General features: G+C 37.0%; 1 protein-coding gene across 1 annotated transcript in view; it reads left to right on the top strand.

The window, feature by feature from the left end:
* LOC108717850 (kinesin-like protein KIF26B) overlaps positions 1-24,969 on the top strand; it is a 200,777-nt gene that overhangs the window by 168,201 nt on the left and 7,607 nt on the right. The window contains exons 9-12 of the mRNA XM_018265250.2: positions 2,688-2,871; positions 5,156-5,315; positions 15,496-15,658; positions 17,084-20,459. Of these exons, the coding sequence (XP_018120739.1) occupies positions 2,688-2,871; positions 5,156-5,315; positions 15,496-15,658; positions 17,084-20,459 (3,883 nt within the window). The remainder of the gene's footprint in view (positions 1-2,687; positions 2,872-5,155; positions 5,316-15,495; positions 15,659-17,083; positions 20,460-24,969) is intronic.

The raw sequence follows: 24,969 nt of genomic DNA, 5'->3' as shown, positions 1-24,969 counted from the left end.
TAGATTATAGTATGTATAACTAAAAGAGACTAGGAGAATAGAGGTTGAGTGAGGAGAGGAAGAATAATAGTACTGGGAGTGGGCCCCTGGTCTAAATTTTCTTGGTGGGCCCCTGGTGTCCCAGTCCGACACTGCCCTGGATCATTACATGTGATGCAAAGTTGGTATCAATAAATGTTTTTAGAACAGCTTACAACTGACTAAATCAATGCAGTTAAGGTACATACTGTTCAAGCCAGAATTTTTCAGAATTCCTGAAATTACTGCAAGGACAGTTATGAAATGAAGCCATTGCGTCTCTTATATTTTCAGAAATTATTTTTTCTAATTTTTCAACAGTGTTTCCATGAAAGAGAGGCCTTAATATTTTTATATAACACAACAATCTTTGAAAGTAAACACATGAATTAAGAAGCACTACACAATTGTTCACAAAAGTGACATAGTTCCAAGGGTGTTCTTCTATAATTAACATTCTGTAACATTCAAGGGAGACATAAGATATGATATACAGTATGATAGTGTTTGACCTTTTATCAATAGACTCGGTGGAAATGTCATTTTTGAAATGATAAATAATGCTTACGGAAAATGTTACACAACATGAATGTGCTCTGTGGACTTAACGTTTTGTTGTATAGCTTGCTCATATGGAGAGGGAGGAATATTCATAATTTATAACATTCTTTATAATCCACTGTATTCAATTCTGGCACAGTATTTAAAAGCATCTGAAAATATTGTCTACCTTACTGTGCTCAAAGTTATTATATACTGTAAAGGGGCAGTATGCTACTCTTTTTAACATTAGTTCAATGCACAGGGCTTGTGCTGAACTTAATTTTAGCCTTTTTGTTTAATTAGGAAATATGGGCTTTAGATTCAAAAGAAATAGCAAAAAACATTCAGAAGTAGCCCTATTCATTGAACTAGTATTGACAAAGGGTTTTTTGTTCTGCAAACATATCTTTCAATTTTTTTACACTATTATTCAGACCTTCTATAGGCCACTAGCCTTTGTGAGAAAGAAAAACAGTAAAAAGTGTCTCCTAAGGGTAAGGTCACACTGGGAGAATTGGGGAGATTTAGTCACCTGGCGACTAATCGCCTCTTCTTTTGGGTGACTAATCTCCCCGAACTGCTTCCCCCTGTCTTCCGCTGCTAAAGGAACATTTCAGTGGAAAAATAAAAATTGGGTAAATAGGTTGTACAAATAAATATACTTAGTTAGCCAAAAATGTAATGTATAAAGGCTGGAGTGCAGGGCCGGAACTAGGGGTAGGCAGAAGAGGCAGCTGCCTAGGGCGCAAAAGTGGAGGGGCGCCAGGCAGGTACCTTTTCTGCCGCTTTCCCCTAGCTCAGCCTCCGACCCTTGTGTCTTTCTTCTCCGGCAGCTCCTCCTGTGTCTCTTTAGTGTGTGCCTGCGGCTGCGCGCTTCCTTGCATACGCACGCGCACATGTCCTCTGGCTCGCCGGCAGCCTCTATGATATACTTTGTGTGCGCATGCGACTCCGCGTCTGCGCGCGCACCTCCGCGTATGCACGCATGCATGTGCTTGAGAAGGGGGAGAAATAGCCGGCCGGGTTGCCTAGGGCGCCCGGCAGGCTTGGCCCACCACTGCTGAGTTAGTCAGTGACTTGAAGGGAGACCACATGGAACATAATTTTTCAGTAAGCTTGCAATTGATCCTTAGCATGCAGCTCAAATTCAAAAACAAACAGTTATGACCCATGTGGCCCTCCCTCAGGTCTCTGATTGGTTACTGACTGGTAACTAATCAGTGGAAACTAAGAGAGCTGCAAAGCAGGAAGTAGTGTTCTGGCTATTATATTAGACACCCAGTCAGTCCAGGTTTATAGATTACATTTTTGGCTAACTAACTATATTAGAAACATTTTTTATTTTGCACAACATATCTATTTACCCAGTTTTTATTTTTGTACTGAATAACTCCTTTAGGATGGCCACTTTGTGTTAGAGCTGCTAATTTCTGTTCCGTGCCTGTGGGCTGTATTGTTGAGTTTTACCTCTGATTAGTTATTCCTTGTGAGCAAAAAGTATCCATATTTTCCTTGCAACGATATAGTTAGTGCTTTTTATAAATAAAGATATTTCACACCTCATTGCTGGGACAATACAATGCTTCTTCCTGTTGAATATAAACAGTTGGAGAACCACAATTGTCTGTATGTTGTGGGTTTGTCAGTAAAGGATAAATAGGAGAAATATTGTCTCTGAAACAGTAATCAGAAATACATTTATTGTGCTGGGTCAAAAACTTTCAGACTTTTTTTTTTATTTAATCCCCCCCAGGTAAAAAATTTGGTCTAGGCTACATTAACATTTAACAATATTAAGGGGCTATTTATAAAAATCCGAAATTGTATCACTATTTTCTGAAAACCTGATCTATATGTACATCTACAGCAATAACTCTTTTTTTAATCCTTTTTATTGTGCAAAATCAATGTTTCAGTCACATATTCAGACCTTTATCAAGATCTTGAAAAATATCTAAAGGTGGATGTTTTTGCTGAACTACCACTTGGCACCCAGGCAGTTGGTGGATTATTTTTGTGTATGCCCTCCATTACTATGGTGTTAATCTATATATACAGTATATATATTTCATATTTTTTATTGAAATTTATTTTATTTGCTTTCGTCCGTTGTTTTTTGTCTTCAGCTGCAGAACCAGAGTGAACTGCGGGCTCCCACAGCAGAGAAAGCAGCCTTTTTTCTTGATGCAGCTATTGCCTCTCGAAGGAGCAGCCAACGAGATTGTGATGAAGATGACCACAGAAATTCACACATGCTGTTCACTTTGCATATCTATCAGTATCGTATGGAAAAAAGTGGAAAAGGAGGCAGTGAGTATTTGTTATCAAGTCTAGAGTGAATTTTGGGGCAGAAATGTTGTTGATTGATAATTGCAGGACTATAATTTAGCATGGTCATATATTTATGTTTGTTCCATTACTGGCATTACATGGAGGTCTGTATTCACAAAATGTCACATTCATTTATTCATTCATTCAAATGACCATGTTTTATATACTCAATAACTCTTCCCCTAGCTCTCTAAACAACTATATTTAATATTGTTAATACCCCATGACCATAAGTCAGCAACACTGACTCTTACCATTCTTCCAAATGACTGCTTGAATTAATGTCACAGTTGTCATTTCCATGCCTACTCCTTAATATGTAAAGTATATTTCCTCATTCACATGTGGGGACAATTCCTTACCAGTGCTACAGTATATGTGTAAGGGTGTATCATTGCTGTGCAGTTATTATCTCCCAGCTGTGCAGCACTGTGGAATATGCTGACTATTACAGAATGATGCATAGCAATAATAACTTGACAGATGCTATGGTTTCGGTTTATACCTCACATTTCCTTTTCTCTGTGCAGCCCTGGAATATTCTTTGTGCAATACAGTATTTTGGATAAAAGAATTTGCTTACAAAGAAAAGAAGTTGCAGAAGCCTAAAGAAAGCCAACAGATGCTTGTCTCATTAGTCTTTTGGCCAAATTGCATTTTGTGTAATTAGATACTGTATTTCATAGTCTATTAATCTAAGGATAATTGTGTTCTGTTATTTACAGGATAACATTGTAAGTGTATAGAGATTAGGCAGTGGAAAAGTCACTAGGCAAGAACATCCTGTTTAGGTTTAGTTTTCTTTGTGGATAATTGGGCAAAAGTGAAATAGCTATTGAACATGTTTTGTTGGCAGCCTTAACTTCATCATTTATCCACATTCACAGGTTACAGGGATCAGTATTAGCAGGAACAAAGATACACTGGGCAATGAAGAAAGGCTGGGCCCTCCGTTTTTGAAAAATAACCCAGTGAATTAGGGATACACTATATATTTTCTTGCCTTTAAGTTGTTATTGAAATACAAGTCACAGGATCCCACCAAGAAAAAGCAGAGATGTATGACATCAGATAATGGCCAGATTCAATTCAGTGAGAAAAAGTTTTCTGATAGTTTATCTCGAGAAAGCTCATGGCCGAGATTCAATTCTAGGAGAAAATATACTTCAATAGAGTTTTTACATGATAAACAGTGAGAAAAGTTGTTTTTCTGAATTGAATTAAATCCAAAACTGAATCCCATCCACGAGTTTTCACATGATAAAGCTTTTTTTCTCCGTAAATTGATTCTTGCCCAATATGAGAAACTGCTGCTGGTGGTTCAGGTTGTTTAGATCAGATCTTCTCTATAGAGCACAACTGATATGCCATTTACCTTAAAGTGATACTGACACATTGCCTGACTCCAAAGTGCCAAGTCTCATCATTAACCTGAGCATTGGAACTGAACCGGAACCTATCTGTTCTAGAACTATGTAAAAAAAAAAGCATGGGCAGGATTTCAAATGAAACTGTAAATTCACACAAAAACTTTCTGAACTTACAATTCAGGTGGTGTTTTGGTGGTTCTCATTGCTAGCTAATTTTACAGATTAATTGTAAGATTTTACACAATCTGCACTTTTATGGCAAATCTGTTGCACATTGTGGTACCAATGAGCATCACTCTATATGTGTACAGTATATGTTTGGTCTTCATGTGTTTGAGTGTGTATCAGGGCTAGATATATTATATTTGTACATATTTTATGAATGCCTAGACCCTATTTGCAAGTTACACTGCTTTTAATTTCAAAAAAATATTTGTACTATCTGAAACTCTTTATCAGTTGAGTTTTGAGCTCTTGCCTTGTGTTATTTCTTACAAAAATATTTTTTAAGGGCATTGTGTGCTTGACTTCTTCTGCTTTGAAAGGTTAATAAGAGACATATTTTAGGAATAAAGTCAAAAGTCAAAGTAAACTTTATTGTCATCTCAACAGTATACGAATACACAGTAAGACGAGATGACATTTATCAACACTGGGCAAATTTGCCCATGGGCAGTTGCCTATAGCAACCAATCAGTGATTAGCTTTTTAAAGCTAGCTGCAAGCAGTACAATGAATGCAGCAATCTGATTGGTTGCCATGGGTTACTGCCCATGGGCAAATTTGCCCAATATTGATAAATGACCCCCACTAAGTGTAATGCAATTTACAGTTATATGAAGGATAAAATTGTTTCCACACAATTTTCTTTTTCTTTTCTCAAAACTTGGCAGTGTCAGGAGGTCGCAGCCGATTGCATCTCATTGATTTGGGGAGCTGTGTCAAAGTACTGAGCAAAAGCAGAGATGGAAGTGCTGGACAATGTCTCTCACTGTCAGCTCTTGGCAATGTAATCCTAGCATTGGTCAATGGCACCAAGCACATTCCTTACAAGTAAGTGACCTTATATATACTGCATTGCTATATTACTGTCTAAGAAACTGCCACAGAGTCCTAAGACAATCTTCATGTACTTGGCACTTTGGAGTCAGTCATGTACCTGAATTCATATTGCGGTTAGCTGCAATTACAGTATAGTGTATATGCCCTGTAGTTGCCGTGTATTGAGCATTTCCATTATACTTCATTAAGTGTCTAAGGCTAAAGGCACACTGGCCTCGTTACTGCTTTGTTTCTCAGTCTGGTGGCAGTACTTTGTGCCTTTAGCCTAAAGTTTATTATCCATTCTCTCACCTTTACATAAGGTATGGCAAATAACATGCTTTTATTCCTTCATTTCCTCATGTGTAAAATAAAGGGACCACTCATAAAAGGGACAAGTGTTTATGTTTGTTGGTTAACCCTGTAGTACAGAAGAAATGCAACATACCATTGTATTACCTTTGTTACTATCTCATTTGCGGTCAGCAATGTCGGCTCTAATGGGAGCAAATAGGAACTGAGTGGGTGGGAAGGCAAAGGGAATGGGCTTCTTCTTTTTTAAACCCTATAAGATGACCTCAGGTTCTCACTGCCAGTTCTAGCAACAACTGTAAATGTTACAGGCAAAAGTGGCAGCAAAAAAAAAAAATCTTTTTTGCACAGCCAGCTCTTTAACTTTGTAAATGTTTGGTAAACTGCAATCTGTGTTTAACTTATCTAAATAACTTATCTAAATAATCTTAAACTCCCAGTTATAAATTAACTCAAAAGTTATCCCAATTCTCTTCCTCTAGCTCCACATATGTAGGAATCACCATATTAAAACATACTGTGTCAAATGGTAAACGTTTGTCATAATTAGACTGATACTATATTTAACTTATGAAGTTGCTCCTTGTTTCTAGTTTTACTTGATATATTTGAACTTCTGTAATATGGTCATTTTTATTTCCTTCCTCACCTTTTTGTACCTGTATTGATTGTGATGTATGTAACTCCATATGTTCTATGTATATAATTCATGTGATTTAGTTGTATAATCACATTTACTTTACAGTGCTACGCAATATGTTGGTGCTATATAAATACATGTTAATAATAAATAATAATACTTCCTAGCCTTTTGGAAATATTGTGAGCCAGTTCTCCCTTAACAGATAAACCTCAAGGAGAACCCCATATTTTTTTGGGGATATTTAGTTTTGAAAAGCAAAAGTTAAAATCATTGACTTTCTTCATTACAACTTCAGATTCTATTTTGATTTATTTGGTTTTGGTGAGCAACGAGTAATATCATCGAATGCACAAAATAACTCTTTCTTAGCCTTTTAATCTTTTTGTTTTAAAAAGTCCCCTTTAACAGCTTATTCCAAATTATGCAGAGCCTTAAGTAGAACATCTAAATATGCATGTGATAGACCTGTCTTCTGATGGAACATGCCATTTGTTTATGATTGAATTAACTTCTGTGTTATGGAATCCCATTGAGTGTCAACTATCTGCTTTCTTGCTAACACTGTTTATGCATACAGTGCTCATTGCATTGCATCTTAACAATGGTTCTGAATTTGGAGTACAGATTAAATCGGTACACTGTATATGTTTGTTGCTGTTCTGAATCTTGAAATCGACTTCTCTAAAACAGAAATAGGATACTACAGCTCCGCACAAGGTTTTCTGTCCTTCATGTAGAAACTGACAAGCTCCTTTTCTATTCTTTCCCTTTGCTTGTCCACAAGATTAACAAACCAATCCCAGTTAGGGTCAGTGAATACACATATATATATATATATTGAGGTCATCCAACTAGTCTACCCGCTCAAATTAAAGGAAAGGAATAGAAATAATATAATATTTGCTGAGGTCAAAATAACCCTTTACTCATCAATTATGCATTTGAGAGGGGTGTATTAATTGCCCCCTTCCCTTTCCCTAGACACCAATGGCTTGAATATTTCTACCTTTACATTTATAATTCGGTGAATTCCAGTGGACCTCTATCCTTTGCCCTATAGCCCACCGATGCTCATATGAATCAAGATGTTTCAGGGTAGTAAGGTGATATTTATTGGCCAACATAAGAATGATATTAAAGCCAACATTTACTTTGCATTGTGCTGCTATTTGTGAAAATGCATAATCAGTACTGGAACATTCAAACTAAAATGGTAAATGTATTGTTCCATTTTCTGTCAGTTGTGAAAGCTGAATATCATTTGCTAAATTCAAAAGACAAGTCTGATTTTTTTTTTGCTATGCCAAACAATGTTTTCCTTGATTCTGACACATTTACAGGAATACATTTGTATCAACATGATAGTTTAGATAATGATGGGCACACAAATGAATTCCTGCTATATGCCCACCTTCCAAATTACAGTATGTCTTTAGTTGCTAGGTAACATTGTTGCTGCCTACAGTTTTTTCCTTGTACTGCTAGTTTGCAGTTAGATATATATTTATTCCTGTAATTCTTGAAAATTGCAGTACAATACCATGTGGGTCATTTACAATGGTGTCCCTTTTGTCCATAAACAGCACCATTTAAGTATCAATGGACCCAGCTCTATGATTACTGGGATGTCTTTAACCAGTTGCTGCCTGTATTAGTTGTTTATAATCTCCAAGCACTTCACAGTGTCGGATTGGCTTCCTGGCATGCTGAGTGTTTTCCAGTAGGCCCAGACCTGAGTGGGACCTTTTTCCTTTCTGAAGCTTAGAGTACTAACCCTATTTTAGATTTTACAGGTTGTCCTATTTTTTTTAATTCATTTCCAGATGTGAAAAAAGGAAAGAGTTAATTTAGACCCTGAATAGGGTCATGATAGAGACAGAAGCCAAAATGTATTTCCACAGATAAACAGGAGAATATAGGGGGGCTGCTAATTATACAGGGTTTGAAGGGTGAGTTTCTCGGGAGGGATTTGCAATGTAAATGGGAGAGCAAGAGCTGATTCTCCAAATAATCTTGTTGTCTGAGCTGTACACAGCATAGAGATAGACATAGCTTAATTAATCAGTAACATTTAAACAACAGATCTCAAACATGGGGATACCAGAGTTTTTCTCAGCAAGAAGAAAGTGTTTTAGGTATTTTTGGTGACCTAGTCTGACACTGGCACTTCATGTTTTTGTTGTAGTTGCTCTTGTCTGTGAAGAGCATTAATCAGAGAGCAAAAAAACCTAAGTTAGGCAAAGCTTGTGACAGATACAAAAGTCTGTTTAGAACAGGAATTCTGCAACAAGAAGTCCATTTGTATGTAGTTTGTTTTTAAGAAGGCTAATAACGCATGTGTAGGCTATTATTAAGAGGGAAAATGACTGATGCTATTGGCCTACATTTGTCAATATTTATTTTAAAGAAAGACATTCTTTATTGCCCCTGATTTGGCTTACAATCTATCACCAGACATTGATATTCCTAACAAATAAACAGATGAGACGTAGCTGTAAGTGAATGGGGCAATTTCTTGTCAAATACAGCCACAGGTGGTACATTGAAGTGCAGACAAATCTGCAATATTCACACACACACACACACACACAGTTATCTGGATATGGGATATTATGTAATTTGGATCTTCGTACCTTAAGTCTACTACAAAATAATGAAACCCAATAGGTTTGTTTTGCCTCCAATAAGGATTCATTATATCTTAGTTTTGAACAAATGCAAGGTTCTGTTTTATTATTACAGAGAAAAGGAAACCATTTTCATTATTTAATTGAAATACAGTCTATGGGAGATGGCTTTATAGTAATTCTGAGCTTTCTGGATAACAAGTTTCTGGATAAGGGATCCCATACCTGTGCTGTTTCTGTGTGATTTGAACCTACTGTACTTAGAAATAAAAAGATGACTTCCCAGGTAGCGTGAATTCACTTTTTAAGTCATTACAAATTGCATACAATGTTTGAGGTCTGTGGATCGAATACACCTTTTCTCAAATGGAAGTGTAAAGGTGGCACAAGTCTAGTTGTGCTTTTAATAGTTGTTCACAAAGACAGAATAAACATTTGGTTATGCATATCGGCTACCAGGATACATTATTCTAAGATGCTAACTGCTTGAGGATGTGATCATCAGACTTTTGGATCTTGGATTCGTTCAACTAACTATTTCAACCTCATATAAAGCACTTCTCTTTTGAAGGTTTAACTGCCTTTGTTATAGGCTATACACCCTCTCTCTCTCAGACACAGTAGGTTAAACCTAGGTTGTTCAATGAAGAGATGTGTCTGGCTTAGAACTCTTCTTTCTTTACTTCATGAATAACATTCCATGCGGCACCGTCCTCTAGGTCAGCTCTTTCTAAGGAATAGATTCAAAGGAAATTAACTTTCCTTCCCTAATATCAAAGATTGTGATTGCAAAAAAATGCAAATATCCAGGAGGTCTTACAATGAGACCCCATACAGTAACATAGGTCTCAAAAATACGTGTGCTTGCAACTGGTCACTTTCAACCTTGGTATGTTCTAACTAGCTTTGTTTTGGAACACAATTCCAATCAAGAAATTATCACCCCTTTTTTTTAACCTTCACAATCACAATCCAATCCTGTAATTCTAGATGCCATAAGCACTGCAAATCTACTTTTAATCATAAAAGAATCTCAAGTATCATAAAGCAAAATTGCTAGTTTATACCTTGTCCACTTACTAATGAGATCTGAAGGTAATACAATTATGTAAAGTAAATGGATTAATATCACAGGCAAATTCTTTTTCATAGCACACAGCTCATCTCTATGGTGCCCAGTAATAAAAATTGTACTTGTCAGGTTCCTTAATGCTCAGGAGATCTCGATAACTTTGTTTTCATAGCTGTGCCTTTTGTTATACGTAGAAATGCAATTACCTGCTCTAAATCACCACTGCGTTCCTTGATGCAAAATGGGTAATTTCTATAGAAACGTTGCAAGTTCCTTAATCTCTAGATTAAGGTAAAATTTTTTTGTGATAATGAGACACTAGAAGAAAACAATAAATTGTTCTAAGTAATTTGTCCTACATTTTATTAACATAACAAATGTGCAGTGTTTTGTTGCGGATAATCCATTGGCTTGATTTACCAGTTACGAAACAGCTGTGTTATAGCACAGTATATTTTTACAGGCATCCACAGGCACATGCGAATGTGTATTCCTTTACTGTAGAAAACCCGTTTATAAACATTATTGCTTACTAGCCAACTGCAACCAATCAACAGTTTACTAGTATGGACAGCACAGATGAAAGTCAGTACCTGTGTTTGGAAATCCATCCCACAGTATGTTGAAGCCTTGTTATAGTTAGAAATCTGGGAGATCTTATTAAAGCACATTTTTGGGACCTGATGCTGCTCCCCCAGGATTTGCTAATGTACAGAGCACGAATACACTAAACAAGAAAAAGTTACTAGGTATAGTTCCAACCGATGAACGGTTCTCATCTTAGGTCTTGGAAAAAACAGCAACAGCGACATAAAGATGCACAAACCTTAGTGTTCTGTTCTTACCACGTGTTACCCTGGGGTACCATGTAGTGCGTAGCTTGACATGCAGCTAAACACCTTCCTTCATTAATCTATTGACACAGGTTATTGAGCTTCAGTTTTAGGTGTGAAAATGGGGAAAATATAAAAATGACAGTGCTTATTATACAGCATATTATAGTGTAATAAAGTATCTTAAAACACTGCAGAGGGTACACTGAAATATAAACATATGTAAATATTCTGGAGGTGCATGTTAAACTATAGCTATATGCGTAGGTAAGAACTGGTATAGCAGTGCCATGAGGTGGTTGCACATATAACAAGTCATGCAACTTTTATAGAAAACAGGTACACAAGAAAAGTGGACAATGATGATCTGCATTTATAAACCAAGGTTGGAGATTATTAATATCTACCAACAATGCTACCAAGAGGCTGGATGGGATAGGATTACTGCAGATGATGTTTACCTAGCTGTGAATAGTATAAAGATGGCAGCTAGACTGATCATGGTTAGACATGGGCACATGGTAAAGTTTGGTAACCTAAGAAAGATATTTCTAAAACCAATGCACATAAACATTGACTAAACAAATAGGTGGCCCAACATAAACAATGAAACAATGCTGGAGGCATATCACCTAGCCTTTGGAAGCAGGACTCTGGAGAATTTAAAACATAAGTCCCAAAATGATGAATGCTTTATTTCAAGTGCTATAATTTTATAATATACACTCCATTTTGGAAACAAAAGTCAAGTGCATTTTGACTATTGTGTTTTTTTCAGTTGGGAAATATATGAACAAAATGTCATTGGTTGCTTTCAATCACTTCTGGCTCTATTTTGTAGGCATCACTAGGAAAAGCTTATCTGTGTGGTTTGCCTGTCATTGTGAAATACAAATATTTCTACTGTTGTAATCACATGGGTTGTTTGCTTTGTTATACTTCTTTATGTTATGAAATGTATGGTTCTTACATAGTTACATGGTTAATTTGGGTTGAAAAAGTATAAAAACATTTATACAAATACATATACTAAACCAACTGCAGATCTTGAGATCATTATAGCTGGATATTATTCTTGTCCAAGAAGTCACATTTGCATTCATACAATCTGCCATAACAATATCATGGTGAAAACGCATTTTTACTGCTTCAAATGATATTTCAGTCCCTCAAGTCCACAGGACTGGCCTCTGGTAATAAATATCCCCTGCTATCTGTCTATAATGTCTTCTAATGTACCTGTAAAGAATAATCACATCTCCTTGCAGGAACCTTTTCTCCAGAGAAAATAACCCTAACTTTAATAGTTTTTCCTCATAGTTTAATTGTTTCATTCCTTTTACCAGGGAACAAAATTACATTTTCATTTTTCATTACACTTTTTTATGCAAGACAGCACTTTATTTACACAGTTTATTATCCACAAGAATATCCAAATCCTTCTCAATTAAGAACCCCCCAACACACCACTGCTTAGTCTATAACTAGAATTAGTTATTCCTACCAAATTGCATAACCTTGCATTTATCAACATTGAACCTCATTTGTCAAGTAGCTGCCCATCTCTGCAATTTAGTAAAATCTTTCTGCAAAGCATAAGCATCCTGTATAGAACATATGGTACTGCACAATTTAGTATCATCATCAAAATAGAATCTGTGCTTACAATGCCAGCCTCTAGGTCATTAATAAACAAATTAAAAGTCTAACAACCAAGTACAGGCCCCTGCAGTACTCCACAAAAAAATGGGTTCAATCAGAAAATGTTCCATTTCCACTGTTCTTTGTAATCAATCTTTCTGCCAGTTCTTTATCCAAGTACAATACCGTTCAAGCCAACATTCATTAATTTAATCACTAATGTTCTGTGTGGTACTGTATCAAATGCTGCCAGCCCAACGTCTAGGTTCATACTCACCTCCTCATTAAAGGGGTGGTTCATCTTTAAGGAAACTTTTAGTATGTTATAGAATAGCCAATTCTAAGCAAATTTTCAATTGGCATTCATTATAATTTTTATAGTTTCTGAATTATTTGTCTTTTTTTGATGACTCTTCCCAGTTTTCAAATGGGGGTCACTGACCCTATCTAAAAAAAAATGCTCTGTAAGGCTACACATTTATTGTTATTGCTACTTGTTACTGCTCTTGTTTCTATTCAGGTCTCTACTATTTATTTTCCAGTTTCTTATTCAAAATAATAGTATTTAGGCTTGGAACAGGATCACAGCAATGGCACCACAGGAGCAATTCGCCAATCTGTTTGTGTCAGACATCAATGAATTCTAGAAAATGAATTAATGTAGTATCACAATCACAAAACTGAGCTCTTTTAGTACCCTGGGATGAATATTATCAGGTCCTTACTTTCACAAATTCTAGTGTCTTTTGAACCTCCCCCTGAGTTATCTAGCCATTATTAGAATTGGGTCTATTTAAAAGGAGACCCTGCTAAATTTTATTTTTCCATCCTAGTCTTCCACTTAAAGAGACACTTGTCACTTTTATTTAACTGAATATTTTTATTTATGCTATCTGGAAATGCTTATAAATTATAAATATATATAATTATGATATTATTAAATTATATAATGAATATAATAATATAAAAACGGATCCCATAACTTATAAACTACTTTACTGCAAAGGCTCCTGACACTGAGACTGAAAATGCAATTTCACCTTCATTAGCAAAACAGAAATAACACATAAATATGGCCATAAAACCCCCAGAAATGTGTTCAAAATTTCTGGAATTTGACAAATGGATGTGGTATTTAGGGGGTGTGGCCAAAATGGGCATGGTCAAAACTGTGTTCACTGCAGATATTCTGGTCACTCTATACATTTGGGTTTTAAACCCATGAGAAATATAGATCTACTGAAAGTAATACTTTATCTTACCTGTTATTCATTTTTACTGTAAAGTCTAAAATTAAATCCAACCTCTATTAATCCAGCTGTTTCTGAAATGTAACCCCCAGTATCCCCAAATGCCTATTGTTTGTTGTATGGAAGGCCTCCATATATGGTCTGTAATATTAAGTTCATAACATATCCACATAAGAAAGGAGTTGATTAAAAATTAGGTTCACTACAGGCCATTCTCCTCTGTCAAAAAAAAAAAAGCTACATGGCTATACAGTCATATGAAAAAGTTAGGGAACCCCTCTTAATTCTTTGGAGTTTTGTTTTTCATTGGCTGAGCTCTCAAAGTAGCAACTTCCTTTTAATATATAACATGCCTTATGGAAACAGTAGTATTTCAGCAGTGACATAACGTTTATTGGATTAACAGAAAATGTGCAATATGCATCATAATAAAATTAGACAGGTGCATAAATTTGGGCACCCCAACAGAGATATTACATCAATACTTAGTTGAGCCTCCTTTTGCAAATGTAACAGTCTCTAGATGCCTCCTATAGCCTTTGATGAACTGAGACTGAAAATGCAATTTCATTAGCAAAACTGAAATAACACATAAATATGGCCCTTCAAGGCTTAACAAGCTAATCCAACCAATTTAGTGTTGCCAGTAATCAGTATTGAGCAGTAACATGCATTCAAATTAGCAAAATTACAATGGTACCCACATTTTTGTGCAGCCAGTTTTTCACATTTGATTTAATTTCATACAACTGAATATTCACTTAAAATCTTTTCCCAGTACAGGTATAGGATCCCTTATACGGAAACCCGATATCCAGAAATGGAATGACTGTCTCCCATAGACTCCATTTTATCCAAATAATCCAAATTTTTAAAAATGATTTCCTTTTTCTCTGTAATAATAAAACAGTAGCTTGTACTTGATCCCAACTAAGATATAATTAATTTTTATTGGAAGCAAAACCAGCTTATTGGTTTTATTTACTGTTTAAATTAATTTCTAGTAGACTTAAGGCATGAAGACCCAAATTACGGAAAGATCCATTATCCGGAAAACCCCAGGTCCCGAGCATTCTGGATAACAGGTCCCAAACCTGTACTCAGATGTCCCTGGGAAATGAAAGACATACCACGTTATCTTTTTGTTGAAAGTGGAGTAAATTATTATGCAGGCTGAGAGGGGTTCCCAAACTTTTTCATATGACTGTAGTTAGCTGGCTATTATGCTGAAAGCAACTGATCTCTGACCTTGGGGACATGATATAGAATTGTGGTAATGTATGGCCTTGAAATTGTACTGTACAAACTGCTGATGCTACATAGTATAGAATATCAATTTCAGGAAGTTAAACTATGGCCATGCAAAGAAAATATGATATTAGCAAAGGCTAAAATGCTTTTAAGGTATTACTGTTAACTGTTAAAGACAACAATTGGTAAATAAATAATTTTTGTAAAGAATAAATGACAAACATTCAAAACCACAATATACTGTAAATATACTAAAAAATCAGGCAAACTATCATAAGAGATCAAAACAAAGGTTAATGGGTGTTTTTTCTATTTTTGGGTGATTTAATACAAGAATCAGTTATAGCATCAGGTCCTGTGACTGGAATCAATGATGCAAATTGTACTGACCTGTGACTATTTTTCTCATCCCCAGACATAGCATCATGTGAATCTGTAGCATAATACTGATTAGCATGCCATTAAGAAGGGGGGGGGGCAGCGCAGACCTCTGAAGTCACATCATGACAGTACGAGTGAAACATGGTTAACTAATGCAGCCTTAATTCATTTTGTTTCTGCAGAGAGAGCAAGCTCACAATGTTGCTCAGGGAGTCTCTGGGTAATATGAACTGCCGCACTACCATGATAGCTCACATTTCGGCTGCTGCGGGCAACTACACAGAGACACTTTCTACTATCCAGATTGCTTCCCGTGTGCTGAGAATGAAGAAGAAGAAAACCAAGGTAAGGGAAATCATGAAAGGAGTTCTGTAAATGTGCATAGGTTAAGGATACAACCTAAATTCATTCATTTTTATTTATCTTATTCCAACAGAGCAATATGCTGGAAGCTAAGTCTGTGCCTTTTTTCAATATATTTAACATGTTGCAACTTTTCCATGTAAAGTTTTATCCTTTTGGAAAGCTGTACTCAATTTCCATGCACTATAGTTTATCCTATAGGGATTGGCCCTTTTTGTTAGTATTAATTTATTTAGTATAATAGCATACAGCAAAAATAGGAGTTTTAGCTACAAGTTTGTGATCATACAGTTTAAAACTATAAAACCTACAGGGGAGAAGGCTCTGAGTAAGTTGAGTTAAATAGATAGGGCTGCCATATAATGTTTACCTCTTTTGTATTTTTACATTTTTGCAGTATAGGCTCATTAAAATTAAAATCTTTTTGGATTATATAAATAAGTCCATACTACATTTTAAACCTTCATTTTCAGTAATAGTAATAGTATTTTAATATATGTCTTATAAGTTGCAACATTCACACTAAGATATTGTGTATATTACGTTAATAACGAGATCATTATCAGACAATTTTTTCAGTCAAATTAATATTTTAATTACAAAAAAATGTTTTATAAATCTGATGGCATGCAGGAGTCCCCCTTCAAACTTTGCTGCAAAGCAAAGGCAAGCATTCTGCCACAGCTGCCCTTGGCAGTACTCTCCACCTGCATCATGCATTACATGCATTATAATTAAGTGGCCCAGCATGCAGGGGAATATTTAGTGGCCTGCAGCAGCACAGAGAACATACAGACTTGTTCATGAGTGACCTTCTTGTTTCCATAAACACTGTATGAACAAATGAAAAAACGTGGCAACTTAGTGGTGCATTTTGCCATAATCACCTGTATCTAACTGAAACGTAAAAATAGGAATGAAACACCCGTAGAGCTTTTGAATAAATTACAGACTTTTGGGGAAATGTAATATTGGCTGCTGACTCAAAAATCGCCCATAATATGTTCACAATACTAATAAATGTTCACAAAACTAATAAATGTTCACAAAGTGAAAATATTGCCTTTGCAAACACATGACAGTAGGATAGAGATTGCAAATGTTATAGTTTACCATAGTGCATAGTGTATATAAGAAAACTTTATAATGAAAAAGTTAAGTTCCAAAAGTTTATGCAACATTCAAGCATGTGTTAAAGGTTTCCAATTTAGATTCGCTATGCAATAAAAGCCTAATGAAGAATATTACATTGCAATATGCACATTTTTATTCGCAAATTTGTTCTCTTTGTGAATTTTATTACATTTCTCCCTTTGAAGTAAATCTATTAAAATGTTCCTGTGCTATTTGTCATCATTTTATATATTTTGTAAGTGTCATACCTTTATTTATTTTTGTAACCTGTAGTACACATCAAGTTCTTCTGGAGGTGAGAGCTCATGCGAGGAAGGACGCATGCGAAGGCCAACTCAGCTAAGACCATTCCATTCGAGAAATGTGGTCGACCCTGATTTCCCTCTTCTAAGTTTATCTAGTGACCCAGATTACTCATCAAGCAGTGAACAATCCTGTGATACAGTTATTTATGTAGGTCCCAATGGAACAGCTTTGTCAGATAAAGAGCTGACTGATAATGAAGGACCTCCTGACTTTGTTCCAATAGTTCCAGTGTTGCAGAAGACAAAAAATGAAGCAAAATGTGAGGAAATATGTGAATCAGGCCCAAACAAACCCGAGAGAGATTGCTTAAAATGTAATACTTTTGCAGAACTGCAGGAAAGACTAGATTGCATTGACGGAAGTGAGGAAACAAACAGGTTTCCTTTTGAAGAAATATCTGTTCCATATAGTCTAGATCAGACTACAAAAGGATCTGGATTAGCACAAGTAACTGAACCCACGAACACAGCAGAAACAAAAACAGAGGAAACCATTCCTGAAAATCAGTCTTCTGACAATGATAGCAGGGAGTGTTCGGGTGGCACAGCATACAAAGAGCAAATAAATCACACAGCTGCACCATCTGGACACATAACTGATAATTCTACCCCATCTTCTCCCCGTAGTGTAACAGGTAGCTGTGGAGCTCAAAGTAGCCATTCACAGCTATGTCAGAATAACAACTTACAGGGCAGCAGAGAAAGTTTAAATAGTCTTGGATTCATAGAAGGAAAACCAAGAGCAATGGGATCACCTAGATTGGGTATTGCTAGTCTTTCTAAGACTTCAGAATATAAACCACCAAACTCTCCTTCTCAAAGGTGCAAGGTCTATACACAAAAGGGAGTAATACCTAATACCAGTCCTTCCATGAATATTAAAGACTCTGTATCACACATATCAGACTCATTGCCACAACCAGAAATCCGCACTCCCCCAGTTGGGATGAGCCCACAGGTCATGAAAAGATCAATTTCTACATCTTCAAGTATTTCTGCAGATGCCATACTTCTTGATCAACAAACAAACAATTCTACAACATCAAAAAAAGAAGTTCTTAGCACCACAATGGTCACAGTTCAGCAACCACTGGAGCTTAATGGCGAGGATGAGTTAGTGTTTACCTTAGTTGAAGAACTGACAATAAGTGGAGTCCTTGACAATGGACGTCCTACAAGCATTATCAGCTTTAATAGTGACTGCTCTGTCCAGGCTTTGGCTTCTGGTTCCAGACCTGTAAGCATTATCAGTAGCATAAGTGAGGATCTTGAGTCTTATTCAAATCTTGCTCCTGTTTCAGAAGTCAGCATCAAACAGTTTTTGCCCCTCCCTAAGACACCTTTAGAGGAAAAATGTCAGGAAGAATGCAGCAGACGTTCATCAATAAGCTCATGGTTAAGTGAAATGAGCACTGGCAGTGACAGTGAACAATCATGTCACAGTTTTATTGCCCAGGCATGTTATGGACATGGTGAAGCTATGGCCGATCCTCCTATTTCTGAATTTACAACAGCGTTGCAGAATATAAGTGTAAAATGTACCAGCAACAGTCACAATTCAGGAACAGAGAATATAGAGGAACACCCAGAATTGGCAGAAGATTGTAAAATCAATGCATCACCATTAAAGGGCTGCAATATATCCACTGTAGGGAAAACTACCATTACTATATCAAAATCTTCAAGTTTAAGTGGTTGTGAAAGCTGCATTCCAATGAAAACAAACTTTACATTATATCCTTGTATTGCAGTTAGCCCCTTTAAATCTCAGGAGTGTAATGAAGGTGTAAGTCATTCTGAGAAACCATCCCAGCACCAAGAAAATTATGATTCTAACTGTAAAGTAGAACCCACATATGATGATCCATGGCTAAAACGTGAGGATGATGTAAAAAGGGACAGTACCAATTCAAGTGATGGACAAATAGCAGATGCCATAAGTAGTACAACTGACCATGAACAAGACAGAAATCACAAAAAGTCAGACAGATTAAGTAGCAGCAGTGGAGAAGGGAGCATTTCACCAGTGCCAGACAATATAAATAGAATAGTGGATGGGTGTGAAATGGCATTAAACACTCAGAGTAGAGTTCATTTAAGTGATCATTTTGGAAGCCTTCCAAGAGTGTCAGAAAAGTCAGGAAATCAAGAAGCAGACGATATTTTTAGTAATTATGTTGATAGTAACACAGGTAGTTCTGTTACCATGCAACAGTTCTCCAAGTCTACACTTGAAAGAAGAATTGCATCTCCAAAACATTGTGCCCTCACTCGCCCCAAAGGAACACCACCTTTGCCTCCAATAAGGAAATCAAGTCTAGATCAGAAAAACAGAGCTAGCCCACAGCACCATGGTAGCAGTCCATCTAAACATTCTTTGTCTTCCTTACCCAGTCTTCCCGATGAACTTAGCATTAAATTGGCAGGATTGAGTACAGATGCTAAAAGCAACAGCAGCAGCAAATTATTCAGTGCCAAACTTGAACAATTAGCCAGCAGAACTAATTCACTGGGAAGGTCCAATGTGAGTCATTATGAATGTCTGTCTTTAGAAAGGGCAGGAAGCCTTTCTTCAGTCAGTTCACGAATGGTCTTTAGTAAAGACAGTACCCTACCAAGATCTGGAAGGAGCCTTAATCGAAGCACCATGTCTTCCCCAATAAACTCATCACTTTCACAGTCAGCTGGTGCTTCTCCTAAATCTAGCCCTTGTAAAATATCAGCTGTGAGCAAGCTTCTTCTTGCTAACCCCAAAGCTAGGAGTCTGTCAGCATCTACTACCAAAACTCTAAGTTTCTCTACAAAATCACTCCCACAGTCTGTTGGTCGAAGTTCAAGCTTGCCGCCAAATGGAAAAAATATTTCTTGGTCAACACAATCACTCAGTCGGAGTAAAGGTTCTGGACTTGCTTCTAAGTTGCCACTAAGAGCAGTTAATGGGAGGATTTCAGAGTTGCTTCAGGGAACGGTTGGTAGTAGAAGTGTGCATTCACATGCAAATACTGACTCAGATGAGCGTGGCCCTCTACATGGAGAAGATAAACCAGTTGTTCATACTTTACCCTCCCCTTATAGCAAAATTACACCCCCTCGAAAGCCTCATCGATGCAGCAGTGGTCATGGCAGTGACAACAGCAGTGTGTTAAGTGGAGAACTTCCTCCGGCAATGGGAAAAACTGCACTGTTTTACCACAGTGGAGGAAGTAGTGGCTATGAAAGCATGATGAGAGACAGTGAAGCTACAGGAAGCGGATCCTCTGCCCAAGACTCTATGAGTGAAAACAGTAGTTCCCTAAGTGGAAGGTGTCGGAGTCTTAAAACATCAAAGAAACGATCAAATGCAGGTACAGTACTTTGGCAAATATAGGTCTATTTATGTGAATTTGTTGCATAAATGTTTTTCTTGGTGATGTATAAAGTTGAATTGCAATGATATAGAAATATATACAGTATATATATATCACACACAGCTATTGCGTCATTTATGAATAACCACTGAACTGACTTTCATAAGACTATATAACTTAATCATAGTAGGTGAGGCACTGGTATTTGTATTGATGTGTAAAAAGGGAAAACCCATGGCATATTGGCACATCATTCCCCCATGGTATGTGTGCTATTTTATTGTGTACACCTCTAAAACCATAGAATTTTAGTATGTAGCCCCAAGCTTTAAATATTTTATTGGCTTTGCAACGATCAACCCACAGTGATTAAGCTGATGAATGATATAGTTGATGTTCCCCCATTAAAGTAGTACTAAACTCTATGAACGAATATGGCTAGAAATTCCATATTTTATATACAGGACTTATTGAACCAACCTAAAGGGCCAGTTTCTCTACAGTAAAAAATTTTCCTTCGAAGTTGTCACAGGAGTTTCCCATCTTGGATTCTGTTGGGAGTGTCTATGACACACACATGCTCAGTGAGCTTTGAGCAGCTGTTGAAAAGCTAAGCTTAGGGGTCATCACAAATCAGCAAGCATATACTGAGGTTTGCCTGTGATATAAACTGATGCTACAGGTCTGATTATTATTATAAATGCTAATGCTGATGATTTCTGAGCTGCCAGGTACCAATAACCAAATATTTACTACCTTTTATTGTTATATTTCTATTGTGTTCTGTGTGTCAGTCCCTAAGCTCAGTAAGTGACAGCAGCATAACAGAATCAGTAGAACATGAAATGGGGAGATACAGGGGCATCCTTGGAGACACGGATACTTACTGCAAGCCTTGCCTTAGGCTGGTATAGAAGCCCAAAATATAATGTACAACATTTCTACCCTATTTCTTTACTTAAGCTTGAATTCTCCTTTAAACTTAAAATCAGGGACGGAACTAGGGCTAGGCAGAGTAGGCGCCCGCCTAGGGTGCAATCATGGGGGGGCGCACTTTTAAGGGGAATTTTTTTTCTTTTTTGAACCCTGACTTTTAATAGTTTTTCAATTTTATAAACCAGCTGTTCCAACCCCCTCTTGCACGTGATTCGTATCTGCAGGCAGAATCACTCCCCACCTCCCTCTTGGCAGTTGCTGGAACAGGTACATATTTGTGGGCAATATCTTGGCTGCTACTTGCACGGGTAAACAGATGATTTGGGGCACTATGATGGATATTTGGCTGCTGCTGGCACAGATGCATATTTGGGGGCAATAATGATGGGTTTTTGGCTCCTGCTGGCACAGGTACAGATTGGGAGCAATATGAGGGATTGGCTGCTGCTGGCTCAGGTATATGGGGCAATATGTTGGCTCTTGGCACAGGTACACAGATGTTTGGGCAATATGATGGATTTTTAAAGCACTGCGTATCTTGACAGCGCTATATAAATAAATGATGATGAAATGATGATGATTTTTCGCTCCTGCTGGCACAAGTACAAATTAGGGGCAATAAGATGGATTTTTTTGGCTGCCGCTGGCATAGGTACAAATTGGGGTGATTGGGGAGAATCTCAGTGATTGACTGCTGTTGGCACAGGTACAAATGGGGGCAATATGATAGGTGCTGGCACAGGTACAGGGGGCAATATGAATGGTAAGGTGGGAAATGCAGGATTGGATGGGGGGGCACTGATTGAAGCCTTTGCCTAGGGTGCCAAAATACCTTGGCCGGCCCTGCTTAAAATACTACCTATTCCATTCCACATCTTAGTTCAAACTGGAGTGCTGTAGAACAAAAAGTGAACTCATCCAATAACCATAAAGGCCAATTGCATATTATCACAGAGTACCATTGTCTGTAAAATAATAAATAAACAGAATAGATATTTTCCTCTTGACATTTTCCCCTTGACTTTCTCCTCAATTTCTATGAAAGTGTTACAGACCCATGTTGCAGTTTTAGCCTTGTTGCTGAATGACTGGCCACAGGTCTCATTGTGATATACAGAGCTCTCCTGTTGTGTTATGTGTTAACCTTCAAATTAAAGTGACGAATTATAATAGGGACTTGGCAACCGAACCCCAAGGAATAGCTGATCTAACTACTTGAATAAGATCCCCTGTCTGTCTGTGTATCAGATGAGAAACACATGATGATTGGCCAAGCAGGAGGTTGGTTCACAGTTGTGGGGGAATGTAATTAAAGTTGCAAAGTGCAAAACTATTTGCACCGATAAGACTAAAAATCCACATCTCGTAATGTAATATTGTTCCTTAAACTGTTATTGTGAATTGTAATTGCGCACTCTTAAGAAGTGCTTGAAGGTGTCGTAATCTTTTGGAGCAAACATAGCGACTTTTTCAGTAAGATGTTTTATTACATTGACTGCGCATTGTCGCAAACTATAAAATTCGCAAATGGTCTTCCATTGTCGGAAGTGGTCGCTAAACAGTTTCCGCGTTCGCAAAAGCTATATTAAATTTGCGCAAGCAAAATTTGTTCGCGCAAAGGCATAACTTTTCGCATTGCGAATAGTTTTTCTGTTAGCGATTTATATTACATTCCCCCCTTGGTCTTCTACTATACAGTTTCTAATAGAAAAAGAATCATTAGAATCAAAGACTTGCTAATGGAAAAAACCTATTGGACGTATCCCAAAATGTATATGCAACCTATTCTAGGTAGTTATCACTACAAGTGTTCATTTGAATTTTACACAAAACTGAGTGTTTAACTTAATTGTGAACAGATTGGAGGGCCAGTTATTCCTGAAAAAGCATTTGTAGCAGAAAGAAATTGCGTGAACTTACAGTAGATGGACAAATTCATGAAGTGACCGCTCATTGTTCTCGGGATTGCCCTCCTTAGAAATTGAACATAGATTAACCAAGACTGTATGGCTAGATAGGAGTTCAATTGGTTGCATGCTGCAGACTACTCTGGTTCCTGGGCAGTCATGCAGCAGAATGCAGCTTAAATGCATTATTTTTAGGGACAATGTGCCCATGATTTTCAACTTTCCAAATTTTGCCATATGATATATCACCATAATATTTCTTTAATGTATGGTGTAAAATGTTCACTGGTCTGGTGTAAAAAGTAAACAGTTTTTTCAGGATGTATATTTGCAATTTACTGGTGCTAGTCACTGGCATTACAGTGAAACTCCTTTTAAACTAAAGAAGTAGCTAGAAATGTTGTACATTATGTTGTGTGCTTCTGTACCAGCCCAAGGCAACCACAGCTCTTTAGCAGTAAAGATCTGTGTCTCCAAAGATGCCCCAGTAGCTCCCCATATTCTTTTCTGCTGATTCACTGCACATGCTCTGTGCTGCTGTTACTTACCCACTCATAATATACAGTACACATAGAATAGAAATGTCACTATACAAGGCTGATTAGTAATTAATACAGATAATTATTAAATGTCAGCACAGAAACCAATGCAATTAGCATCAGGATTTAATGATCAGCCCTGTAGCATCAGCTTATATTACAGTCCAACCTCATGAGATCCCTATGCTTAGCTTAGACAAGTTTGAAGTCCTGGATCATTGCATCTATTGAGAAGCTGAAACTTGGGGCTGGTGCAATAAGTTTAGTATATAAATTGTAAATTTTTTAGGGTTTAGTTCTCCTTTAAATATGTATTTCTATTTGCAAGTGGGTAAGAAAAACCACAACAGTTTTTAGGTACCAATTTATCAGTCCGTTTGCTGGGACTGTCCAAGATACAGTATGTTAGTGTGTGTCTTAAATAATGATTTTCTTTGTTTTCTCTCAGTGAAAAAACACTTAGTATGACATTAGCTTGTGTCAGTTCAGTAAAAACGTACATTTAATATTTACTGATAAAAAAATGTATGATATTTATTGGTGAAATAATTAGCAGTGGATTGTTTCTCAGCGTTTTGTTCAAAATAACAACAGTGGAAAACTCTCTCTTTTTAGCTACTTTACAGAAATGTTAATCTTACATGTTGTGCCTGTGGTTTGGAGATAAATAATTCCCCATATTGCAGAAGGTCACTTGGATTGCTCAGAATTGAAGGCCCTGTGGCAATACAGTAAAGACCGGATCAAAGGCATCAACACCATTTTACAAATAGGATTTTTCCCGTTCTAGCTAATCACAAAAAAAGGCCATGCAGTTTGAGAAAGAATCCCATTCTATTTATTGGTGTTAAGAGCCCCTGAGCTTCAGCTCCTGCAGTGCTCAATTCAATGTGTGCTAAAGATTGTGCCAGGGAAGATTTGCTCATTTCAGGTCAGGCAACCTTGTCACAAGTATTTATGACTATTATGGTCTCAAAAGCTTCCTGTCAGAAATGATCAACATAAATCAAAACATGGCTCCTTGCAGAGGGCAGATCCATACTTGCTCTAAAACACTGTGCTCATTGTTGTGTTTTTAAGTGGCTGTAATGGATAAATGTCTTAAGAATCACGAATACTTTGCAT

Source organism: Xenopus laevis, chromosome 5S, assembly GCF_017654675.1.
Source record: "Xenopus laevis strain J_2021 chromosome 5S, Xenopus_laevis_v10.1, whole genome shotgun sequence".
In the NCBI taxonomy this organism is placed as follows: domain Eukaryota; kingdom Metazoa; phylum Chordata; class Amphibia; order Anura; family Pipidae; genus Xenopus; species Xenopus laevis.
The sequence above is the reverse complement of the archived record's forward strand: the minus strand, read 5'-3'. Positions and strand labels throughout refer to the sequence as shown.